The sequence below is a fragment of the Uranotaenia lowii genome, chromosome 3 (assembly GCF_029784155.1).
Source record: "Uranotaenia lowii strain MFRU-FL chromosome 3, ASM2978415v1, whole genome shotgun sequence".
NCBI classification, from domain to species: domain Eukaryota; kingdom Metazoa; phylum Arthropoda; class Insecta; order Diptera; family Culicidae; genus Uranotaenia; species Uranotaenia lowii.
Window position 1 is genome coordinate 118186377 of NC_073693.1, and position 20813 is coordinate 118207189.

The window sequence follows — 20813 nt, forward strand, 5'->3', positions numbered from 1 at the left end:
TTATCATGGTCCTTTAACACTAAACATACCGACACTTTGTATATACCTATTCATACCGCGAGCGGTCAAATGACGGCAAACACCGTTTTCGCAAAAACTCCCTTGTTTCTCAACCGATTTCTATCAAATTTATAGTTTTGAAAAGCTTATAAATTGACTCGAATATGTTTCTCATACAATTTTCAGCTACAATCAATAACTTTAAAGTTATTTACAGTACAAGAAAAAATTTATGAAAAAACATGCTTCAGGAAAAAGGTTGTAAATCAGTTATTAAGTGCTCGAAAAAAATTTCACTTAGTGCCTGAGAAAGCTGAAGTTAGAAGCTATATGTTGCACATATGGAAAATTTTTTTAAAAATTTTCTAAGATCATGGCCACAAAAAATGTAAAAAAGTTGTGTAAAACCCGTACTTTTCAATTAATCAACTGCCAAAGCTGTTCCTGTTACAGTAGAAAATTTTGAAAAAGTGAATTGAAAAGTTTACGTAATTTGTCACATTTTGGCATCTTTAGATTTTTAAAATACTAAATACATAATTTTTGACGGCTTTTCAAAGGTAGTTATTTTGCGAACTTTTAATGAATCTGGATTTTCTGAGACAATCCCTACACCCAAATTCAGCTTTGCACTGGATTTTGAGTACGTTGACGTATAGTTTAGGCAATAAAACTATATGCAAAAGAAAGCTTATTTCATGCCGGTTCTAGTGATGTAACTGCATTGGCGGTGCAATGCTTTACAAAAATATAATAAATATATTTCTGAAAGTAAAACTAGAAAATTTGAGCTAATGCTTGTTTGTTTTATCGTTTCTTTTCATCCGTCTTCGTGTGCAAAATAGCTTTGAGATATTACCACCCACTGCGCCCGTCTAACAAGCAAGAATTTGTGCTGACTTCTCAAAATTCAGAAACTAGTTCTCTGTTTTATTTATCATATTTTTGCCAAGCATTGCACCGCCAATGCAGTTACACCATCAGCACCGGTATGAAATAAGCTTTCTTTTGCATATAGTTTTATTGCCTAAACCTTACGTTAACGTACTCAAAATCCATTGCAAAGCTGAGCTTAGGTGTAGGAATTGTCTTAGAAAATCCAAATTTATAAAAAGTTCGAAAAACAGCTACATTTGAAAAGTCGTCATAAATTATGTACTCCGTATTTCAAAAAATCTAAAGATGCCAAAATGTGACAAATTACGTCTACTCTTCAATTCACTTTTTCAAAATTTTCTACTGTAACAGGAACAGCTTTGGCAGTTGATTGATTGAAAAGGACGGGTTTTACACAACTTTTTTACATTTTTTGTAGCCATGATCTTAGGAAATTTTCAAAAAAAAATTCCATATGTGCGACATGTAGCTTCTAACTTCAGCTTTCTCAGGCACTAAGTGAATTTTTTTTCGAGCACTTAATAACTGATTTACAACCTTTTTCCTGAAGCATGTTTTTTCATAAAATTTTTTGTGTACTGTAAATAACTTTAAAGTTATTGATTGTAGCTGAAAATTGTCTGAGAAACATATTCGAGTCAAATTATAAGCTTTTCAAAACTATAAATTTGATAGAAATCGGTTGAGAAACAAGGGAGTTTTTGCGAAAACGGTGTTTGCCGTCATTTGACCGCTCGCGGTATGAATAGGTATACCACATACGTTATTCGAAAACCGTAACACTTAAAAAAAATTTAAAAACGCAAAAATACTTGCATTTCAAAAACAAAAATAGTCATGTCGTTAAATTTGCGAAAAAACAATTATATAAGGCGTAATCATCGTTTAAAGTTCAAAAACCGTCATTTGACCGCTTCCGGTACGTTTAGTGTTAAAAAACCGTTTTGGTATCCGACTCCTCACGCTGCGCGTTCGAACTTGGAAGACGTTTTGTCCTTCACGCTGTCGCGTGGCGGACGGGGCTAAGGGATCACCCCTAGCTTTCACGCAGACCTAGGAAGCCCCGGCAGACCTAGACCAATGTAATGGGGCCGCCGCTTCCGACGGCGGGTCGGCGGCCACCTCGGTTTTGGGAGCTTCGGCGGCTTTGTGCCGCCTCAGCCCCTTCATCCTCGTTGGTTGCGGCTTTGCCGCAAAAGAATTAAGTTATGAAACCCCATTTTTTTGTAACAATTCCTTTTTTTTATTAATTTCTAGTAGGGATAAATGTTTTCAATTTTCTGGGAAATGTTCATTCTGGTGAAAAAATTTCTGGGAAATGGTACATTCTGGCGAAAATTTTTTGGGGAATGATTCGTCTGGGGAAAAAAATTCTGGGGAATGGTTCTTTCTGGCGATTGGAATTCTGGGGATTTTTCATTCTGGGCAATGGTTTTCGGGTAAATGGAGTACAACCAAATTTTGATACAAATTTGGTTCATTTTTCATTTTTTGCATGTAGTATTTAACTCTAGCAAAATTAAAAAAATATAAAATATATAAATTTTATAAAAGTTTTTAGACCCAGAGTTTATTTAAAATCAAATCCTTTAAAAGTGGACTGTTTTCAAAGATCGCGCTTGCGGAACCTCTAAATATATTTTTTTTTAGTCGGCCAGATACAAAAGTTTGTTCTGCACATCCTAATCTACCATTTGGAGGGTGAGCCCCCAGATTCCCAGAAAGTAAGCAATTTTGGGACACCCTAATGTACATAAATCGGCATTAGGAAAAAAAAACCTTTATTTCCAACCGACGGCAAAAAAAACCACCAGCCAAGATGAACTGTACGTGTGTAGGCGCTTTTTTTTTTAAGGCAAAGGAGGATAAAAAAATACACCGGCCAAATGTCAGACAGCCAATACAGTACGTTTTTTGATAATCGGCGCGCCGGTGGCAAACAACTATGACAATAAACTTTCGTTTGCTATCCGACTCCGATGGTGCATTGGGTAAGACATCGGAGTGGCAAGCTGAGCTGAGATGTTGCAGTGAGTTCGATTCCACTATATATTTTTTTAATGAATTATCCTATAGCGGCTAAACGGTAAACAATAGAAACTGGATGTCTTCGAGAGAATTTATTTACGCAACAAGATCTTTCATATTCCATTCAAAAATAAACGATCAATTCACCTAGAAGAGAGATGAAAAATATTTTTAAGAATACTCTGTGTAGACACCTGATTCGTTTAATAAAGTTGTGGATCGTGCAATTTTAAGAATATTTGTCGAGGACATCACAGAAAATGAATGAAAAATCAAAATAAGTCATAAGCAATTTAAAAAATAAAATGAGACTATTCCAATTTTCAAAAATTACATAACCACAGGGGCTATAGAAATTTGCTTTCAGTTCTTTTTTTGGTTTAAGTTTTTATAAACCTCCACCAATTTTTCCTAAATTTTAAAATATATTATAATATATATAAATATATAAACACTAACCCATAGTTATATTTTTGAGTAGTTTTTGTTGAAATTGTCACACAAACAACTGAAAGATTTCAACTTATACTGAAAGTAAACATTGTGCATATTTTTCGAATTGTTACTACACTTTCCCACTGGAGGGTTGTATAATCTTTTTGTTTTAATAAGTTTCAGAAAATCACTGTATTTAATTTTTTTTTCAAATTGTTGAAACACACAATTTTGTTGAACATTATGAAGACAAATTTTATTTCCAACTTTGATGAATGAATTTATAACAATTAAATGCCCCTTTTGAAACAATTATTCCTACTAGAGTTCGTATTTGTTCATTATATTCAACTATTCAAGTGTCATCATTAAAAAGATGTATAGGGAAACGAACGAATTAGATTTTATTAGTTTATTTGCTTACATTGAATCACTATTGAGTTGTTTCTCCTAATAGTAGTTGAAAAATCGATGATTCATCGTTCATTTATTGACTTTTTCTAGGCGCAAATGCCTCAGTTTTAATTAGAAGTTTCGTCTGAGAGCTAATAATTTTGATAAAATAATTTATTTATAAAAACATACGAACTAAGCCGAACTCTTCAAGTTGATTAAAAATATGCATTTTCAATTAGAGAGTTCAAGTTCTTGCAAATGCTTGAGACTTTGATATTCTCCATCCGATTTCAATGATGTCCTAAACAAAGTTTCCTAAAATTACACAATCTAAAAGTGTGTTGAATATACTTAGTGTCTTAATTAAGTATTTAAGATTATTTTTTATCTTTCTTCTAAATGAGTTATTAAAATGTTTTTTTTTTCAACAGAATTCCAAAGTTCTTGTTGCGTAGATAAATTATTTCGAACACATAAAACTTTTATCGTTTACCGTTTAGCCGCTATTTATTTTGATCATTTTTTCAGTTCATGCAAAGTAGCCTAGGTAAATATGATTGGCACACGCATTCAAAAAGGTGGGTGGGGAAGGTGAACTTTGTGGAACGAATGCGAAACGAGTGGTGAAACAAAAGAGAAGACATTCACAGTCAACAAGAAACTCATCCTCTCCAAACGGAGATTATTTCATCGACTGCCGAAGAACGCGAAAGAGAGAGCCTTTTCTCTTACATTAACACGTTCGTCGCCACACTCATTTTTACTAGCAGGGCCCAAAGAAATTTTCAGAGAGAGAAAGAAAAGAGGAAGAACTCTCATATTTGAAACGTGAGGCGAAGCTGAGCGGTTAACTTGAGTAAGAGAGCGTCACACGCTTTTTGATGTGACGGGGCCCCCAGGAAATACACCCGTCACCCGGGTGCCATGAAGACGAACGTGTTAAACATGCTTTCTGTTAACAAGTTTGTTGCCCAAAAAAAATCACGGAGCGTGAAAATAAAGCTAGAGAACTCCAGACTTCCGGCTATCTGCAGATGAGCGGCTGTCTTGAGTATTTAAGAGAACCGTCACCCGTTTTTGGGTCCCATGACAACGAACGTGTTAATGAAGGTGACTGTTTCGAGTACAGTCAACCATATCATCTGCGGTCAGGGCAGCAAATCGAGAAGAACTGATAATGATAACTGGTTTATCACTTGGTTAAACACTTAGCGATAAATATGAGAAACGCGATTACTTCTAATCCGTTTCCAATGACGATCAAGATAACTCGTCCGAAATTATTTTCTCTCAGTCATTTCTTGTTCTGCGCCAGGTCAGGACAATAGAAATTCACTGCAGCATTTTTGCAGCTTTTTTTTACTTTTTGACAGAAATCTGATCACTTTTTGAAAAGAGTTGTAATCGTTAATGATAAAACTCTGCTGGAACCAAACAAAATCAACAAAACTATTGTTATATAAATGAGGCATGCTCAGTTTAGTCAAACTTTCAAACCTGTACAAAGCAAAACTATCTAAAAGGTTAAAAAAAAAGTTTTAATAATGATCATTCTAATGAAACAAAATTTGATACCTACTCACTAGTCGGTGATTTTTTCAGACCAATTTGACATTTGAGTGCTTTTTTTTAAAAAAAAAAATCTGTTTTCCAGCCCTGGGTTCTAAGAATTTTTTTCGACAAAACTGCAAGCGAGCAAGAGAAGCTATTTCTCAGTAAACATGAATCGGCAGAGAGGTAACTCAAATCGACAGAGGGATCGTATCGATCTCTCTAGCGATTTTGCATCATCTAATCGACAGAGAGGAACACACCATACGCGTGCCTTGGGTGACTGCCACGAAACAATCTAAGACACGCCCTCCAGAGAAACACACGAACACAATCCAAATCGTGTTTGTATGTTTCCCTTCGAGACGCGTGTTTGCCTGCCTGAGAAGTCGACTGCTACGATTTAAAGCATACACGGGACAAGGGGACAAAATGCGAGCACACCGTACGAGTGTACGATTCAAACTGATTTCGCATGTACGCATTCGTATTCGTTGCCTCTATATATCTCGGCAGGACAAACCAAATGAGAATATTTGCGTTCTTGGAGTGTCGCCGAAATTAACCGTTTTGTTCTAAGTTCGGTGACTCAACTCTCAATTTTTTGCATGCTCTGTCGATTTCTAAGAGGCCGCGCTTACTGGGTGTTCTTGCAGATGAAAATCTATCTCACGGATGTTTTGACCGACAAATTCTATTGGAGGATTACGAGTTTTTGATTCTCCGTCTTAGGTATAGTGTACTTTTCAGCGTATTTTCAGCACAGAGATTTGTGAAGTAGGCATTGAATTTTTGCAACCTTCTCTATGGGTGTAAGTGGGTGGGTAAAAGATGACTTCAATGCGTCATCAAAGGCAAAAGCAAAGCGCCATTTGATAAAAGAACGCATAAAAGCACTACGAATTGAGCGCTTGAAACGATTGCTGAATAAGTCGAAGAAGATTCAACTAATCGTCGTGTTCTCAGAAGATAACTTTATTCGGTTGATCCGGTGTCAAATTCCAGAACTGATCAGCATATTTACCCCTGCAGGCCAAGGATGATCCAGAGAATGTGAAACTCGAGTTTGCTATCAAGCTTCTCGGCGGAGTCATAGTATTTGGAGCGGTTGTTTCGAATGGTTCAAAGATGCCTCCTGTTTTCAAAAAAGCTGCCCAATAGTAAATACTGAAGTCTACATGGACATTTTGAAGAATCAGGTGCTTCCGTGGGTCTGGACACACTTCGGTGAATTCGAGAATGTTGTTTTTCAAACTAAATAGAGTCCATGCCATACCTCAAAACGGACGCAAACCTGGCTAGAGGAGAATATGAAGTTTTGGCCGAATGATCTTTGGCCTCTAAGCAGTCCAGATTTGAGCCCCCTTGACTCTTCAATGTGGGTGTATCTTCAAGCAAAGGCTTGAGAATGCTCTCACCCAAGTTTCGATTCTCTGAAGGCTTCCACCTCTGAGGTGGAAATTTTACCCAACTTTTGACAGATCTTACTGGGTTTTTTTAAGTGGAGAATGTATAACTTTTCGCTTTCGTCGCCTATAAAAAGGTTTTTAAATCATGTTTGATGTATACGAAGGGTTTTGAACCTTGATGTCAGATTTTTGCCTTTAACGTTTACCATGCGAATCAATTTTCTTTTGGCCGAAATATCTGCTTCTTTAATAACGCTTCACTTTTTGAAGCGAAATTTTATTTTTTATATTTTAGTCTAGCATGACAAAGCCGTAAATTTCAAAAGATTAACTTTTAACATAGCTTTTCAAGTTTTTTTGGATTTACCGTAACAAAATATCCTGATGTTTTGCAGATAATGTTTCTGCTAACTGCAGCTGTTTCAAATAAATCGAAACATCTTCAAAAGCCAGTTCACGTTCATCCTCAATTTGTATCAAATTCGTTCCCGGATGTTTGCGGACGTAAAAATAGGTAGTTTTGTAAAAAAAAAAGCAATCATGACTTGCACCTGCGGGATTCTTGCTGATCGGTTGTTTGTTTAATTCCTTCTTCGATTGGTATTGGTGGCAATGACACATTCAAAGGAACATTTCTCGGCCCCAGTCATTTTGTAAATACTGGCATATAGTGAGAAACCGCCGAGAAAAGAAAAAAATGGGAATCCGTTCGCATTTAAAAGTTCATGATTACGTGCTAGTGCCTCGTTTTCATTGAGTTCGTTATTTGGCAGGGTTAAATAAAGTATAGCATCATCAACTGATATGTAGCGCTGCTTGGTGCTGTTAGAGGTATTAGTACAGTAGATTGGTTGATTTGATTCCAGAGAACGAGTTGGTTTTTCGGGAAAAGACGTGTGGGGGTCACGGGTAAAATTCTAGAACGGAAGCCATCAGGCTATTCATTTCCACTACCTAGTTCAAACCAGTTCAATAGGCCTAGGGTGAAAACTCAAAGGTTTTTCCTGCATCTACACGTCGACGACGCTGAATGTTGTGTATCAGCTCCTTTATTTATATCTAGGCACTTTATTTATGCTCGTATCGATCAAACAGTGACTGGGTTTTGCGGTACAAAATCGTTTGGCATTGGAGCAATTCCACCCTTCTGGGGTTGATTGTGTAACTATGAAATGGATTGCAACTTTTCCCCATCCCAATCTGTAAAAGAACCACGTGTGTGGGTGCATCGTTGGTAGTTCTTGAAAATTTAATAGTAACTTTGGATAATTTCACCAATCGGAAATTCGTGGCTTTCGCGTGCCAGCGGCCGATAAACAACGCGGACTCGGGTCGCAATTACCGACTGTGTGCTGCATGTTTTCGGAAAATCTTTCCGGTGCCATTTGGCACTGCAGGAAAGCAGTATCCTGGTACGTACCGTTTCGCGTTTCACCGCCCCCTTTCCGGTGTCCTGGTGGAAACGGCGGCTTCCTCCGGTGCCATACTCGCCGGTGACCGAGGGTGGCGGGGGCGGATGGCGACGATAGCTGGTTCCCCGGGCCGGCAAAATCGGGCTGTAACTGCTCAATTCCTCATCGGTGGTGGCACCGGCTGAGACGGCCGCCGAGGTCGTTCCGGCATTCGTTCCATGAATTAGCGTAGAGTTTTGTGGCGCCATTGAATGGTGGTGGATCTGTAAAGGACGAAGCAAATTGAAGGAAGGGAAAAAACATTAGAATATTTAATCAATACCAGCCGTATAACGATGTAATGGGGAGGAAGAAAGTAAGTTTCCTGTGCACAACCGGGCTTGAGCGAAGAAAACTTACGTAATCCACAGAATTATTTAGACAGAGAAACTGCTTACATTTCGAGTGGCCTGAGTTACAGTGATTTTACGAAAATCGGACTATTTGAACTTTAACCATTCAAACTGCAATAACTCAGAAACTAAGCTACATTTTTATTGAAATTTTGCAGAGTGATTGTTGAAATATAAAGCTAGCAAGTCTGAAGTTTTTAAAAAGGTCTATCGATGGGATCAAAAGTTACGCGAGGTACAATATTTCAGGTATGAACCCTGCGATTTCTATAGAATTGTGCACGAATGTTTTTATAGGAAAATCCTATTTTATGTTTAGTTTCTATTTCAACCAAAAAATCAAAACAATATCACAAGATTCTGATTTGAAAACACAAATAGATCATTTATTCCATTTTTTTTCTCCAATGCTTTTGCCAGACATTTTTTAACTGATTTGTGGATGGAAACGAATTTTTTCTCATGAATCGTCCAAAATTCTATAGAAATCGCATTTTTAGGTTTATGCCTGAAAAATTGTACCTCGCATAACTTTTGATACCATCGATAGATTTTTTTAAAATCTTCAGACATGCTAACTTTATATTTCAACAATCACTCTGCAAAATTTCAATAAAAAATGTAGTGTAGTTTCTGAGATATTGCAGTTTAAATGGTTAAAGTCCAAAAAGTCCGATTTCCCTGAAATTACTGTTTTTTTAAATGTTTTCATTTACTTGAGCAGAAATATTCTCTGCTCAAATCAAACAAGCGGAATCTACCAAACTCTTGAATAAATTAAAAAAAATCCATAGCTGGATTGTGAATACAAACTGACTTTGATTAATATTTAAAATTTTGATAAACATTGATTATTATTTGAAAAATTGAAATTGTTAGTTTGCGATCTATTGCGATTTGAATTCCTCAACTATTATTGCGATTTGAAATATGGTCACATGATATTTTTACCTTTAGTTGTTTAATTCATTTACGAGCTGAATCTTAATTTTTAATGTTTATTCCGATTCTGAATTATGAATCTGAATTCAAAATTTCAATTTTGAATCTGCACTTTGATCTTAGCCTTTAGGCCGAGAAACTAGGCTTGTGATATAGCTCAGTTGGCTAGTCAGTTGCTTCCTGAGCCGATGTCCGTATGGTCGAGCCCAAAAGTAATCATCGATCACAGTTGTACCGGATAAGATATAAGTCGCAAATAATATGAAGATGTTAAAACGACTTTAATCGAAACAAATAAAAATGAATCGAATTTCAATACGATTTCTAAAATGAACAAAAAAAAAATGATTTCTGCATTCAAATTCAAGATCAGAAATTAAAATATGAACCAAGAAGTGAAATTTAATTCAGAATCCGCACTCAATCATGAATCCATAATTCAAGCTGTGATGTTTTGAGTTTCAATTTATTTTTAATCGGCTTGTGAATCTGAATTTAAATATTAACTTCGAATGATAAAACTGATTATGATTTTTCAATTTTGGCACCATTGTTGTGTTTGAATTTTGCATAACAATTTTGTTGAAGAACGCATAAAACTCAAAAAACAACATTTACCCACCAAAGTGGAGGCAATACACATTAATATTGCTATCTTCTTGCTTAAATTGTTCGTCGCCATGGGACCCATATTCGGGTGACGAGTGTATTTCCTGGGAGGCCCCATCACATCAAAAAGCGTGTGACGCCCACTTATTCCAGTTAGTTGCTCAGTTTAGCCACACGTTGCAAAGCTGGGCTCTCCGTCCTTAATTTGTCGATCCAAGAATTACTTTGGACCCGGCTTGTAAAACTACCAAAATGAGCGTGACGACGAACGTGTTAAGCAATCAGAATTATACAAATTGGACGATATTCAACACCTTATTCGTACATCCTGAAATTATACGAGAAAGCGCAAGTTTGGCTCTCAATGCATGCAAACCGTTGCCAGCAGCAATACTTGCTGCTTCCCTCATTGGGAAATTTATTAAATTGAATTTCAGCATTCCGATTGCACTGCTTTTCGCAGAGAGAACATCATGGTTGTTTTCTCTCTTGAATCCCGCGCGGGAGAACAAATTTGCAAACATGGTGGACTTTTTATCATGTTCGATTTATACCGACTTAAAGTAACGATTTTTACGATCGTTTACTTATTTGGTAGAAATTGTGATTCGCATTAACATTGTTGACGATTTGAGCTATCATTTTTAATGTGATTTCATGTTTGCTGGCAATACTGTAGTGTTATGGGAGAGTGGGGAATCATGGGCCACTTTTTTTCGTTGTTCCATAACTTCTTTATAATAAAAGATAAAATGAAAATAAAAAAGGTATGATTTTCTACATTTTCAAAGTATCATAAGGTTTTTTTTTAATTTTTTATAAGTTATTTTCCCCAAATTCTGACTGTTTGAAAAAAAGCAATATTTTTTGGATTTTGAAAAATGGTGGGGAATCGTGGGCTACCAAATCCAAATTGACCAAATAACATGCAAAGTTTATGAGTTGATTCAAAACTGTGATTTCCTATTTTCAAGCAATTTCAGATGATGAAATAAAAAAAGAGCACAACGTATGATCGCATAGATTCCAAAACCTGGCTCGCGAACGTTTCGGCAAAATTTCTTATATAGAATGGACAAAATATTTTTCATAACTCTTCATTTGGCATATGAAAACTTTACAGATAGAAAAAACGTTTTTTAAGTTCTGAATGTGTATAAAAACATAAAAATATAGATGATTCAAGATGTGTGGCCCACGATTCCCCACAAGCTATGATTTGAAAATTGGTTGCGTTTGCTTGACTTATTGATGTTTCATCAAAAATTCCCATTCCACGTGAAAGATCATGACAAAACTAAGATCATACGCGTATGAGCATATTTTTGTTATGCACTTTAGGTTCCCCATCGATGAAATTAGCGAGTGTTTTTTTAATTATGTAAGTAAATTTTTCTAACTTTTTTTTAGCTTGATAAATAAAAGAAGCATATGATGCGTATTTCAGTCAACAACATATAGGAATATACGCTCACGCAAAGCGACGACGATGACAGTTGTTTTGAGATTTTTATCTCAACACACATCTGAGATATTTTAAGTGGCCCACGTTTCCCCATGGCACACGATACCCCACTCTCCCCTATTATTTCGAAAATGATTACCCTTAAATTTCTTAGGTTCCAACCCCTTGCTGTGGACGGAATAATGAAAACGCAGATTTTTGATAGCAGTTAACTCAGCTTCAAACTGTAAGGGAACATCCATAAATGACGTAGCTTTTTTTTTGGAGTTTTTGTACCCCCCCCTCCCCCCTCGTAGCATTTCGTCACAAAGTCATAGATCCTCCCTAGATGATAACGTAGCCTTAATGGGGGCCCCCATTTTAAAAAATCGGTTTTTAATTTTTACTTTTATTATCAGCATTTTGCAAGAATAATACATAAAATAACAAAAGATATAACAAAAGCATATCATTTAGTCAAAAAAAATCAAGCTATCTTTCAACAAACAGGATAGCTAATATTTAAGTATTCAATCAGTTGCGTCGGTCCAAATTATCTCCATTCTAAATTCCAAAGAAATCGTTGGGCAGCTTTCCTCCATCGTCTGTTCGGCTGGAATAATTTCATCTGCGATGTCAGCTGCCTCCATCTACTCTCTATCGTCCTAGGGGGGGTGACAAGCACTTCGTGTCCTCTTTTTAATTACTCAAAACAATTTTGATTTTTTTTTTCGAAATTTAATTAAAGCTACGTAGCATTACTTGAACCCCTACCCCCTCCCCCCTCTCGTCACACATCGTCACACAAAGTCAACCCCCCTTCTCCCCCTCAAATGCTACGTCATTTATGGATGTTCCCTAAATATATTTTCCATGTTATGTTTACATCTTGTTATTCTAATATTTGTTATTCTAATTCTCGGTTCTTACAAAATCATTGTTCTGAATTGCTTTCGTGCCCGAACAATAAGTGTGTCTTCGATTGAGTGCGTGTGTGGTAGCTTCATGTATAGTTTATAAGTAAGGATAAGTTTTACAATCATCTTCAATTTCCATGCCTGGACGCTACAATTGTCCAATCACGACTCTAATATTGTTGCTTATTCAACTATTTTAGCCTGAGCTTGGTCGGTGCTTCTAGATTAGCAGTAGAAGTTAACGTTTGGAAGAACTACTAGTCAAACTTTAACCTCCATTAAACCTGCAATGAACGTCTCATCCAGCAGTTATTAACTGGACATAGGGTAACTTACGGCGCCTTGATGATGAGACCTTAGCCAGAACTGAGAAATGACCGTGCACCCAAGGTGCTACCATAAAAACATATGTACATTAGGTTGTCCCAAAATTGCATAACTTCTGGGATTCTGTTCAAAGATTGTATTTTGGTTACAAATTGTCCTGTAAAACGCAATGAGTAAAATGTACTCATTGCGTGTTAAACGACAATTTGCCACCAAAATACAATCTTTGAACCATCATAACTTATTTGTTTTAAGTCCAATTGAGTTGCAGTCTTCAGGTGAAATGTTTGTCTTGATTGAAATTTTAATAAAGGGAACAACATTATCAAGCAATCGATTGGTAAAGAAAAAAAAATTGATAAAAACCAGTTTTTTATGCTTCTTCAGAACACTATGTCTAAAAATCCTTTTCACACTCGATATTCAGTGAAACCCCTTCCTGTAGTACGATTCCGCTCAAATTTGACATATGGCCTTCTGATGACTCCCTTAAACCATCCAAGTCTTTTTTTTTGCAAGCATTTTGATTTTAAAGTAGGAATTTATTGTGACAAATTTGATAAATTAAATAAAAAATATCCTAAATTGTGATTTTATTAAGGATTAAACCGTGATTAGCTCTTCACAGGATGATACAAACAACATGTTTTGTTCAGCAAAGTTTAAGTGCACAAAAACCGCATCTTTTAATGGCATTGGTATCAAAAATATTTTACGCTTGGTACACATTTTGGTCAGTTGAATTCAAAATTTTTGGACCAAAACAATTTTTCTTTTCTTGGAAATAGCTTGCTTGTTTTACATTTTGATACAAATTTGGTTCATTTTTTGCGTAAAGCATTTAACTCAAACAAAATAAAAAAAATATAAAATATTTAAATTTTATGGAAATTTTTGGACCCAGAATTCATTAAAAATCTAATTTTTTGAAAGTGGACTTTTTTCAAAGATCGTGCTTGCGGAACCTCTAAACATGATTTTTTTTAGTCGGCACCATACAAAAGTTTGTTCTGCACATCCTAATCTACCATTTAGAGGGTGAGCCCCCTGATTTCCAGAAGTGAAGCAATTTTGGGACACCCTATAATGTACATACATAAAGCTATCAAAGGGTGATATAATTTAGCAACTCTTGCATGGACTTCTTAGAGATATTTTTATATCTTACGAGTACTAAACGAATACTTCATACTCATATTGATATAATTTGGTTTTTCTCTGCTGATTGGATGATTTATACCAGAAAGGAGAGCGAGAATCGAACTCGAAACAACGTGTCCACTTCGTCTTGCTAATACGATCACTTCACCAGTGTACTACCTGAGTCAGGCGAAGATCAAGCGTTAATTGTCATAGTATTTCTGCACCGGTAGTTATTTCTATCCTGTTTAGTCTTGTGATGGGATATGTTTTATTTGGTTCCATTAAGACATTTACAATCCGGTTGCGCTGGGAGGACAATACCAGCAGGTACAAAGCTTGTTAATGGCAGGCCGACATAGAATCTTGTGCCGATTACTCCACCTCCCAGTAAGTCATGATTGGAGTAGAGTTGGATTTTTAAGTGTAGACAACCAAATTTAGTGCTGAAATACATGCGTATTTTGATTATTATTGCCAAACATTTTTCTGTTACGTAAAAAAAAACAAATTCCCTCCATAAGCTTGAAAACGAGGCAATCTGTAGACAATGTAATGAGGCGTTTTTCTCGAACAATGTCCAATTTATTTCCAAGAATTTTCTGGAACCAAGTTCAGTATAAGGGTATAAAACTTTGAATGCTGTTTTATCCTTTTCAACCGAATAAGAACTTGTAACCTGATATTTGGCGTTGGAAGAAAGTACCTTCTGAACATTTTGTTTATTCTAAGACGCTCTTCTTAGTAATGAATAGCAAATATAGAATGACATTTTTTTTGTGATGAGAATGCCAAAATTTATCAACTTTTTTACATTTGTTTTTTTTTTTATTTGTAGTAAAACTGATTACTTCATGGAACAAGTACTGATTAGTGCTTATCCGTCTTAATAAAGGGGCTATTAAGATGATCCAACATATAATTATACAATTGTTACCGAACAGAGCGCGGTGCCAAGCGCAATGTTTATGACACCTAGCCGGCCCAATGGATGTGGCAGCGTCGGCGGAAAATCCGCCCAAGACTCAACTAGCCAACCAGCTTTCCCATAGTTATTAGCATCCGTCCCGTCGTTGTAAGCCACGTAACAACAACAATGCGATACTTATTCCCTGGGCCAGGGCATAAAACTATATTACCAATTTATCTACCAACCCATCGAATCTTGTACAGTTCAGTGCAAGTCGCTCCTCCAAAAAGATATCGTCTTTCGAGCCGTGAAAATGGAACTGTTAAAACGCCCAAGACTGACTTGCGCGATGCGCTAAGGCGTGGAGGCAGCAAAGTTGCACTAACTACGCGCAGCTGACGGATGATAGCGGCTAGCGCGACTATCTGTGTTGCACGAAGATTTTCCCAATGGACCAAATGGCGGCAGATAGCATAATAAGTCCAACAAAGTCCGTCCATCGTTCATGAAATACAACACCCGGCACGTAACCGTTGCGGGTTCCTTGGCGTATAACTACGAAAGATGATGAAGATGATGATGATGGCGCTTCCAAAAGTGCTCTGAGGTACACTAAAGCGCTCTGCCTTATGCGCAATTATCCCAGCGAGCACCTGTCTTTTGGCTGCAACATCTAGTATATTGCTGTCAGGTGTCACGAAACCAATTGAAGGTGAATACTCAATTTAGTTTTTTTTGCTTCTCCAGTTAATTCAGGTTGTGAAACTGTTCCAAAGTCTCCTGAAAAATTTTTCCATTAAAAAATGTAGCTTGTTTTGTTAGTGAAGAAAGATTCATCTATGAATTAATTTTTTGGAAGAAATAAACCTTCCTTTTGTGGAGGAATAATTCGGTTTGAAGTTCGTTTAAGTGTTTGAAAAGGAGTAATCTCGATTAGGCACCCTTGCCGGTGGAGAAGTGAATCTATGAAATTCACGAAATAAAACCGATGAAATGAAACATTTAAAAATTTGAGAAAAAAATTGCTGTCCCCCAGTAGGTTTCGAATTCACATCTTGCACCTCTCTTAGGCCCACTAAAGGGATAAATAACGCGAGAGCGATAAAATCCCAGAAAAAAAAAACAAAAAAAAACCAAAAAAACTTTTAGGCCCATGTATTGCATTCAGCTACTGGAAACCACCTGACATATGGCCCTATGTGTGAATATCTTGAAATTTAAGAAAAAAAACCCATCAATTTGTACCTAAATTTCTTGTGGATTATCCATGTTTATTCATGTGATTTTCCCATTGAAGCTTTAGTCACTACCCCCACAAACCAGACTCTACTCCAATAATGAACCTCCTTGGAAGTGAAATTTTTGGTATGCGATTCTATGCCGGAACGGCATTAAAAGCTTTCTAATAACTGGTATTGTCCTCCCAGCGCAACCACATTGTAGAGAAATCAAATAAAACAAATACCAAATTCCAGCACAAGACAAAGCAGGATGGAAACAATCAGCCAGCAAGAATATTTTGGAAACTACCAGCAAAGATGAGGTGCGCCTATGTAATTCGGCCAGCAATAAAAAACCAGTTTCTAGCTTCCCTCCCATTCTCATCCTTTTCCCATCAAAGACAAAGAGGGATGGAAATACGGCAGACGGCCAATGCCGTGCGTTTTTTGGTAATCGACGGTGGCAGAAGGACTATGACAATAAAACTTCGTTTGCTAACCGTCTCAGCTGGTGCACTGGGTAAGAAATCGGATTTGCAAGTCGAGATGAGCTGTTGCAGTGAGTTCGATTCTCACTATTTTTTTTGTTTGGATGAATTAATCAATAGGATGAAAATCCCATAAAATGTTTTTCTTGATTCGCTTGAATGTAGTGGTTATGCATCATTTTTCTTGCTGGGCTTGTGATATAGCTCAGTTGGCAAGTCTGTTGTCTCCTGAGCCGATGTCCGTGAGTTCGAGCCCAAGAGTAAACATCGAACACAGTTGTACCGGATAAGTTTTTCAATAACGATCCGCCAACTGCAACGTCGATAAAGTCGCGAATGCCATAAAGATGGTAAAACGACTATAATCGAAACAAAAAAAAATTTCTTGGGAGCTCGCGTCTTTATGCCAGTAGTGCTTTTCCAATCATATTATGTTTGGGAAAGCCTACTGGCGCACTTTCAGCGCATTTTCGGCACAGATATTTGCTAAATAGTCATTGGATTTTTGCAATGTCTCTTCTATAATTACCTTCTATAATTACCTATCGGCATTAGGGTTTAGCAATGATAAGAACAGATACTACACTTTGATCTTAGCCTTTAGGCCGAGAAGCGATGGGGGTTTAGCAATGTGACAGATGAAATATTTTATTGCAACTATTAAAATTGTAACATGTAAATTGTAAACACATGTAATCAGAACATCAAAATATTAATAAATCATCTTCCTTTTTTTCATAAAGACAACTCTTTCTAACCAGACGCCATTAATCATTATTGCAACACGTGCATACATAAATTTGATTTGATAAACGCACCAATCAACAGTTGATATGCTCCTCGCAAATCGATGATAAACTCTTGCACAAACCTCATCTTTTTCGGAGAGTTGATGCAATCTAACGGCTTCAACGGTGGGCTTTTTTTTCTCTTTGCTTCTTTTTAATTAAAAGCCGCAATCGCGGAGATGATTAGAAAATTGCTGCAAGTGCACTCTGATGCACACCACAGCATAGTGAATTTTTCTGGGGCACAAATTTACATGCCCCCAACAGATGAATGAATTGGATGGATGCTGCAACGATCCTACACGAGGGGTGCTGATTGAGGCTCCATTGAATTGTTGTGAATTGTGCTGGGCGCGTGGAAACGCGTGGGTGCAACCAAGAAAATTGCTGCTCCCCCACATGAATCAACTGGTGAACTGGTGTTTGTTTTTTTTTTGCAAAGATAACATTGTTTTATACGCGTTCACTGACAGCTACTCTGTAGCTTTGATATCTTTCAGATTGACCAAGCTTTGCAAAACCGTCATCCTCTTGAACCTCATTCGATGGGAACCAAATAGCTCGGGTGCAGAAATGACTCAATACTCCCGGCATAATTTCTTTGACCCTGCCCTGGAGCACATGTTTGTTCCAAGAAGATGTTATTTATTCATTAGTTGTTGCATTGATGTATACATTCCATGAATATAATTATTGCTGATTAGAATACAATCTCAAAATTGGAAAAAAACTTTTAAAATTTTTAAATTTATAAATTTCAACACCTCCCATAAATTGTTTGGCTGTTTTAACTGCCGAAAAAAGTAATAAATATTTTGGAAGCGATTAATGAATAACTGCAATGACTTTTGATTTTTTATGAAAATTTTTATGGAGAAACAAAATTTTTCATTAAAAAACCACCACAGATGTATTGACGCTTAAAAAAAAATTAATTCGGATATTAAACATTCCTTGATTCTTGCAGTACGTTTCATGTGAACTGAATAATCTTTATTTAGTTAAAAAAATGAAAGCTTTATCTAGTTAGCTAAACCTGCAATTTTTTTAAACAATTTTCAATGAATTCAGAGTTTTTTTTAAATGGTTATAGGGTTAGTTGCCCTACTTTGGACCCATTATGCGGTGGTTTTTAAATAATCAAGGTTTTCTCACGAATGGACGGGAAATTTATATCCTCCAGGAAGTTCATTTATAAGTCATAATCTTATCTGCAAGTTTCAATGAAAATGTTCAACATGGGTTCCGCCATTATTGGGGGTTTGCAAAGATATGGATGATTTAAATTTCCAACTTTGAACCTACTGTTCCTATTTTGGTACTGGACCGGTTCCTTTCATTGAACCTAGAACTAAAACTTCTATAAAAAGTTTGATTTTTCGAAAATAAATAAACAAATTTATTGTAAATGTAAACTTAAATCAATTACTATCATAAAATAGTATTACAGCTTTTTAATATTTAAAAAACTAAAATTCCTGTTATGAATATCACAAACACTTTAATTCCTCGTCAGCTCTATCAGCAAAACGATAGCTGAAACTTGATTGTGTTTACTTACTTATAGTTTATTTGCGTAAATCTGGCAAAAATGTTGGAAATATTCAATATTGGTTCTAAATTATGCCCCAATTAAAAATTCGCAAGAATTGTTGATTTGTTGGTTTTGATACAAAGATTTGGTGATATCAGGTCTAAACATGGAACATCAAAGTCGAAAGTTTCCTATATTTGGACCCTTTGCAAATTTTCCGAGTTTTCCATCGATTTTTATGAATTTTTGGAAAAATGGGTAGTATGGCATATTCTTAACAATGGAAGTAATTTCCCTTTAAACTTTGGCTTTGAAAGTAAAAAATCGTGATTTTTTACTTAATTTCTCAATACGCGCCCCACTAAATGAGCTGTCTGATTTACCACTGATGAAGATGTACATTTTTAAAACGTTGATAATTTTTATCAGAAAAACTTTAAATGGCAAAAAACGGTATGATAGGGTTCAGGAAGAATAAGAGTTCATTGTGTGCATAAGAATATCTTTATTTTATGCCAGCACAATGAATTATTTTCAATTTTCGGCATTTTAGGACTAAAGTAGGCTCTAGGTCCAAAGTAGGAGCACTCACCCTATCTTTCTCCACTTAGCTTCTTCTCATGTTTATAGAAAATAAGGCTTAAGCATAGGGAAAACCTATAATTAAAGACGAACTTCATTTCATACAAAATTGACACACGTTGCGCTAATTCAGGAATCAATAAAATCATTTTTAATTTTACACGGGTGTTCGGTGACACAAAATGCATCGAAAAAACATATGAAAGCAAAAAGTAAACTTTTGCAGCGAATTCTTGTACATTAAACTGAGTCGATTTAGGGTCGTTTTTGAATTTTTCAAACCCTGTGGTCTAAAAAGCTTTTTTCGGTTCAAAGCTCAACCATGATTTTTTGCAGAATTTTTAAGTAGCGTTTACATGATTAAATTTGAACTTTGAAGTTTGTACGAGAAAATTGAATATTTTGTTCTGAAAATCAACATCATTGTTGTCTGTTTCTACGAAACTGAGCCCATGGAAGCCTGTCTATGATTTTGGTGCCAATTTATAAACTCTATAAAGAAAATTCTCCGCTGAACAACTTTTTCGAACTTTGTTTCTTTGTTTTGTTTTTTTTTTCTTATTAGACAAAAAAAATTCGGTGTTGTGTGGGGGTATGTATTTTGCTTGAAAAACAAAAAATATAAATTGACATCACTACTAGGTGCCTATCGAGGTATTGCATGATTACTTATCAAGCAATACTTCACAAGGCATTAGCAGTGATGTCAGTTGAATTTATTGTTTTTAAATGCCTAAAGACATCCCCGTTGTAAACAGCTCATAACTATTTTGTCAAGAATCGAAGTTACGGTCTTCGATAAAGTTGTTCAGTGGAAATTTTCCATCATAGAATTTATAAATTGACACAAAAACATAATCAGGCACGGTTTCACAGAAGAAACAAAAATGATGATGATTGTCAGTTCCCGTACAAACCTGAAAGTTCAAATTTAATCATGTTAATGTTACTTAAAAAATCTTCAAAAAATCATGGATAAGTTTTAAACCAAAACAAGCTTTTTAATAGACCTCAGGAGTAAAGAAAATTAAAAATGACCCCAAATCGACTTAGTTTAATGTAGATATTTACAAAAATTAAATATTTTATGAACTTTTCATAGAAACGTTCAATAAAATATGATGATTCCTATTTCGCTTTGTTAAAAGTTTTTGAATTTAATAACACATTTAAAACATGGTCAAGTTTTGTTTTTTTATTTATCATGATGATACCTCAAAAGTTTTCTTAGAAATTATTGTTTTTGGTATTTAAGTGTTTTTCAGTTTATAACGTTTAGTTTCCTCATCATACCCAAAGTCAGTTTTTTAAAGCGACTTGGTTTCTAATATCTATATCAAGATTTTCAACTAAGAAATAAAAGTTAATTTAATTGATTTTTTCCCCTTCTGT

The 20813-nt window shown here is 35.8% G+C and overlaps 1 protein-coding gene and 1 pseudogene across 2 annotated transcripts in view; both read right to left on the reverse strand.

Moving 5' to 3' along the window:
* The window catches only part of LOC129756647 (uncharacterized), an 80873-nt gene that overhangs the window by 23239 nt on the left and 36821 nt on the right, over window positions 1-20813 (reverse strand). For both annotated transcript variants that reach the window (XM_055753569.1, XM_055753568.1), the window contains exon 2: window positions 8137-8391. In XM_055753569.1, the coding sequence (XP_055609544.1) occupies window positions 8137-8376 (240 nt within the window). In that variant the 5' untranslated portion in view covers window positions 8377-8391. The remainder of the gene's footprint in view (window positions 1-8136; window positions 8392-20813) is intronic.
* LOC129758863 (U2 spliceosomal RNA) lies at window positions 17014-17134 on the reverse strand (annotated as a pseudogene).